Source organism: Cyprinus carpio, chromosome B5, assembly GCF_018340385.1.
Source record: "Cyprinus carpio isolate SPL01 chromosome B5, ASM1834038v1, whole genome shotgun sequence".
In the NCBI taxonomy this organism is placed as follows: Eukaryota; Metazoa; Chordata; class Actinopteri; order Cypriniformes; family Cyprinidae; genus Cyprinus; species Cyprinus carpio.
In genome coordinates this window covers 178,506-183,079 of record NC_056601.1, presented here as the reverse complement: position 1 = coordinate 183,079, position 4,574 = coordinate 178,506, and the positions used below count along the sequence as shown (strand labels likewise).

At 34.7% G+C, this 4,574-nt stretch overlaps 1 protein-coding gene across 1 annotated transcript; it reads left to right on the top strand.

Moving 5' to 3' along the window:
• LOC109050790 (isotocin-neurophysin IT 1-like) lies at window positions 1-2,208 on the top strand. The gene is made up of 4 exons (XM_019068389.2): window positions 1-104; window positions 180-304; window positions 370-571; window positions 1,896-2,208. Exons 2-4 carry the CDS (start codon window positions 182-184, stop codon window positions 2,018-2,020), a joined length of 450 nt encoding a protein of 149 aa, XP_018923934.2. The 5' UTR covers window positions 1-104; window positions 180-181; the 3' UTR covers window positions 2,021-2,208.
• Window positions 2,209-4,574: the final 2,366 nt, after the last annotated feature.

The window sequence follows — 4,574 nt, the reverse complement described above, 5'->3', positions numbered from 1 at the left end:
ACGCAGCAAAGAGGTATAAAAAGAGTCTCCTCACAGTGTACAAATGAACATCGCTGCTTAAAAGCTGAATCGCTTCACTAGCTCTCAGTTTCAGCCTTGGTAAAGTAAGTACAGCATCTTTATTAAGAGTACTGTAATATTTAGAGTCTGTTGTGTTATTTTTTTGAGTCTCTGCACAGATATGTCTGGAGGTCTGCTCTCAGTGGTCGGTCTGCTGTGTCTGCTGTCCGTTTGCTCGGCCTGTTACATCTCTAACTGCCCCATTGGAGGAAAACGAGCCGTACAGGATTGGCCATCTCGACAGGTGCGTTAATACACTTCCTGACCTTAAATTGAACAACTGAGCTTTAATTTCCTTGTTTCCTGCAGTGCATGTCATGTGGTCCTGTCGATCGTGGTCGGTGTTTTGGTCCCAGTATCTGCTGTGGTGAAGGTATCGGCTGCTTGGTTGGCTCTCCAGAAACACTCCGCTGTCTGGAAGAAGATTTTCTTCCTTCTCCATGTGAAGCACCTGGAAAAGCTTGCGGTTATGAGGGACGCTGTGCTGCTTCCGGGGTCTGCTGTGACTCAGGTCAGCTTTACCCATTTCATATCTTATAAAAAAGTAATTGTACTTGATGAATATACTAAAGTATTATTTTGGGGGATTTGTATTTTACTCAAGTGCAATTTAAATTTGATCACTATATATGAGTCATAAGGGTCAGTTTTTTTAAACTGAAATTTATAAGCTAAGACATAAATAATCTTTCCATTGATGTATGGTTTGTTATGAGGACAATATTTGTCTGAGATACAACTATTTGAAAATCTGGAATCTGAGGCTGCAAAAAAATATTAAAATATTTAGAAAATCATCTTTAAAGTTCAGGGGGAAGTCGTGGCCTTATGGTTAGAGAGTTGGACTCGCAGTCCAAGGGTTGTGAGTTCGAGACTCGGGCCGGCAGGAATTGTAGGTGGGGGGAGTGCATGTACAGTGCTCTCTCCACCCTCAATACCACGACTGAGGTGCCCTTGAGCAAGGCACCGAACCCCCAACTGCTCCCCGGGCGCCGCAGCATAAATGGCTGCCCACTGCTCCGAGTGTGTGTTCATGGTGTGTGTGTGTTCACTGCTGTGTGTATGCACTTTGCATGGGTTAAAAGCAGAGCACGAATTCCGAGTATGGGTCCCCATACTTGGCTGTACTGTATGTCACGTCACGTCACTTCAGTTGAGGTTCTTAGCAATGCATATTACTAATCAAAAATTAAGTTTTGATATATTTACGGTAAGAAAAATTTCAAAATATCTTCATGGAACATGATCTTTATTTAATATCCTAATGATTTTTGGCATAAAAGAAAAATCTTAAGACTGGTTCTGTGGTCCAGGGTCACATATTATACTTGACTTTGCATTGAGAAGATGATTCAAAATGATTAAACAATAATCTTTTCTTGTTTTAAAAAAAAAATGTATTTTTTTTTTGTTTGTTTGTTTGTTTTTATGTAACATTTACATTTTTAATGCTTAAATACAATTTAAAGATGCACTTTTTCACTTTCACTCAAGTTTTCACTCAGTATCTGCTTTCACTTGAGTATATTTTTGGAGCTGAAATTTAGATTTGTAATCATGGCTATAATGCAAAGAAATCACAAAATGATTGTGATGGGACACTTAAAGGGATTAGAGGTGATTAAAGAAGAAAGCCTTGGTAAAATCCGGCTGGTGGACATAAATGACAATATGAATAAAGAAAACGAGAGATTTCACAAGTTATCTTAATAATTAATGGGAAATTATCCAGTAATTTACATGGTTAGATTACAAATAAATCTAGAGTAAATGAATGGTATTTTGACTTCTATGTGTATCCACCTAACTGTAATCGATGGTTTGTACAAACTCAGAGGGCTGCAGTATGGATCAGTCGTGTGTGGATGGAGACGCTGACGGTCCAGCCGGCAGCACCCAAGATCTTCTGCTAAAGCTGCTACACCTCTCAAACCACGCCCACCCCAGACTCCACCAATGAAACGCTCACAGAAGAGTGACATCATCTCAGGAGGAGCCGCCCACCAACCACAATGACTCACCACCTACTTTTTGTAAACCAAGTTTGTATAGCCGCTAGATATTTGTATGGCTAATACATAGAAGCGGATATTAGTAGTGCTGTATTGATGATAGCTGCAGCTATTAAACTCTGTTTAAACTCTGAAATCCTCTGTTTAAGTGCATTTCATCACAGAGACAAATCTATTCTGTACATTTTCTGCATTTTGTCTCATCTGCGTCATTGCTTTGTCCAACAGAGCTTCTCACTACAAACTACTGTCCCATATTAACAGGAGTTAAGGTCCAAAAACTAGCTTGCTAGGGGGTTTAGGGGGCATATGGTGAAGTGCAGGTAAATGATAACAGAATGATAAAAGAATTTAAATAATTGGGTGAACATTACCTTTAAATTTCGAGCACAGACCAGCCAAGGGCATGTATACAAAGCTGGCAACACTTGGGAGTTTCATGTCAAAAACAGGACATTTGCAAAATGTTTATTTTAAGTGAAATGACAGTCCTAACCACAAGCTGTAAAAACACTTCAAAGAAAAATGTTTTATGATGTTCTGGGGAAGATCTGAGGATAAGTAAATTTACCACAAGGCTATAAGAAAAAAGGGGTAACACTACTTAAAGTCTTTTATGTAGAATGCATTAGAAAGGGTTATTAATGGTATAATGCATTATAATTATTCATAATGTGCATTGTAATACATTATATCTTGTCGTAAATAATTATAACCAAATTTAAAATGCATAGTGAAACAATGATTTGATATATATATATATATATATATATATATATATATATATATATATATATATATATATATATATATATATATATATATATATATATATATATATATATCACCGATTGATATATATATATATATAACATATACAACTTGCACATGAAGTCACCAGTGGAGCAGGCATATGGAATATAAAAAACATGGTGCATGTCCAGGTGCATGTCATTCATGATTAAAAAACTGTGAGTTTCTCAGGTGTTGAAAGCAAATCTGATATCTGATAAGGCTTTTTAAATCATAGTTTTCACAATCATTTTACAGTTTAGCATGTTAATATAGTCCCTGATGTTGGTTCAAAAGAACATTGCCACCAAAACAGCAGCTTTTATTTTGCCAGCCCAAAGTTTGCAGGTGTGCGAATTAAATTGCCCAAACAAGTTCAATCTGACAGAGCATTCTTTTAGTGACATTTCAGAATGTCCTCACATTAATAAACAATTCAAAAACAATAAAAAAGCTGAAAAATTAAATTAAGATAAATTTTGTTAAAAAAAAAAAGTGACTACCATTAAACTCAGTGAATCGGACGTATTTGATCAAAGTGTTAATTATCCTATTTTTAATTTTCCTTGTGCATTCTCAACTGAATCGTTGTTAAAGTCATTGGTGTCATTATTCAGGTTTGTAAATGATGTGTTTCCAAAGTGGTTTTTAGACAAAGCTGTCACGTGATAGCCGTTACTTTTCACAGCGCTGTTAGGATGAGCCAGTCACAACAGTAAACACAAACATAACACAGTCCTAACAAAACCAAACTGAAACCAAAAACTACACGAGAATGTTTACAGTGAAGTGATTACAGATGATGAGGTCTGAAAATCTCAACACAATATATAATTAAATGTGACCCTGGAGCACAAAACCAGTCATAAGGGTATTTTTTGCTTGTTTGTTTTTTTTTTTTTTTTTTTTGTTGAGAAATATACATCATCTGAAAGCTGAATAAATAATCTTTCCATTGATGTATGGTTTGTTAGGAGGACAATATTTGAAAATCTGGAATCTGAGGGAGCAAAAAAAACTAAATATTGAGAAAATCATCTTTAAAGTTGTTCAAATGAAGTTCTTAGCAATGCATATTACTAATCAAAAATTACGTTTACAAAATATCTTCTTGGAACATGATTTTTTTTTTTTTTTCATAAAAGAAAAATGTATAATTTTGACCCATGCAATGTATTGTTGTCTATTGCTACAAATATACCTGTGCTACTTATGACTGCTTCTGTGCTCCAGAGTCACATATAATAAATGTAAAAATAACATAATATTTACATCAACTTTTAGCAGCTGAAATTTTCATGACATTTTTGACACTAAAACTAAAAAGTGTGAACTATAACGTATAAAAGTGTCTAATCACTTTAGGATTTAATTAATAATTCTTTATTTTTTTAAACTCAATTTCTTCTTAGACATAAAAATTCAAGTCTTGATTATACTACCAAACTAAATATCAAACTAAATAAACAAAAAAGAGCACTTGTTAACACTGTTATTGCTCAGGAACATATAACAGTTGATGTAACACATATTGATATTGTAACATTATATATATATATATGGGGTAATTTGTAACAGTGGGAACCTGGCATCAAATAGCCAACAACAGACAACAACAATAAACCACAAAACTATTCATGAAACAACAGCTTGTAAAAGGTCACGTATGGGTACAAAATATAAAAATAAAGTGTAATGACTGAAGTTTAT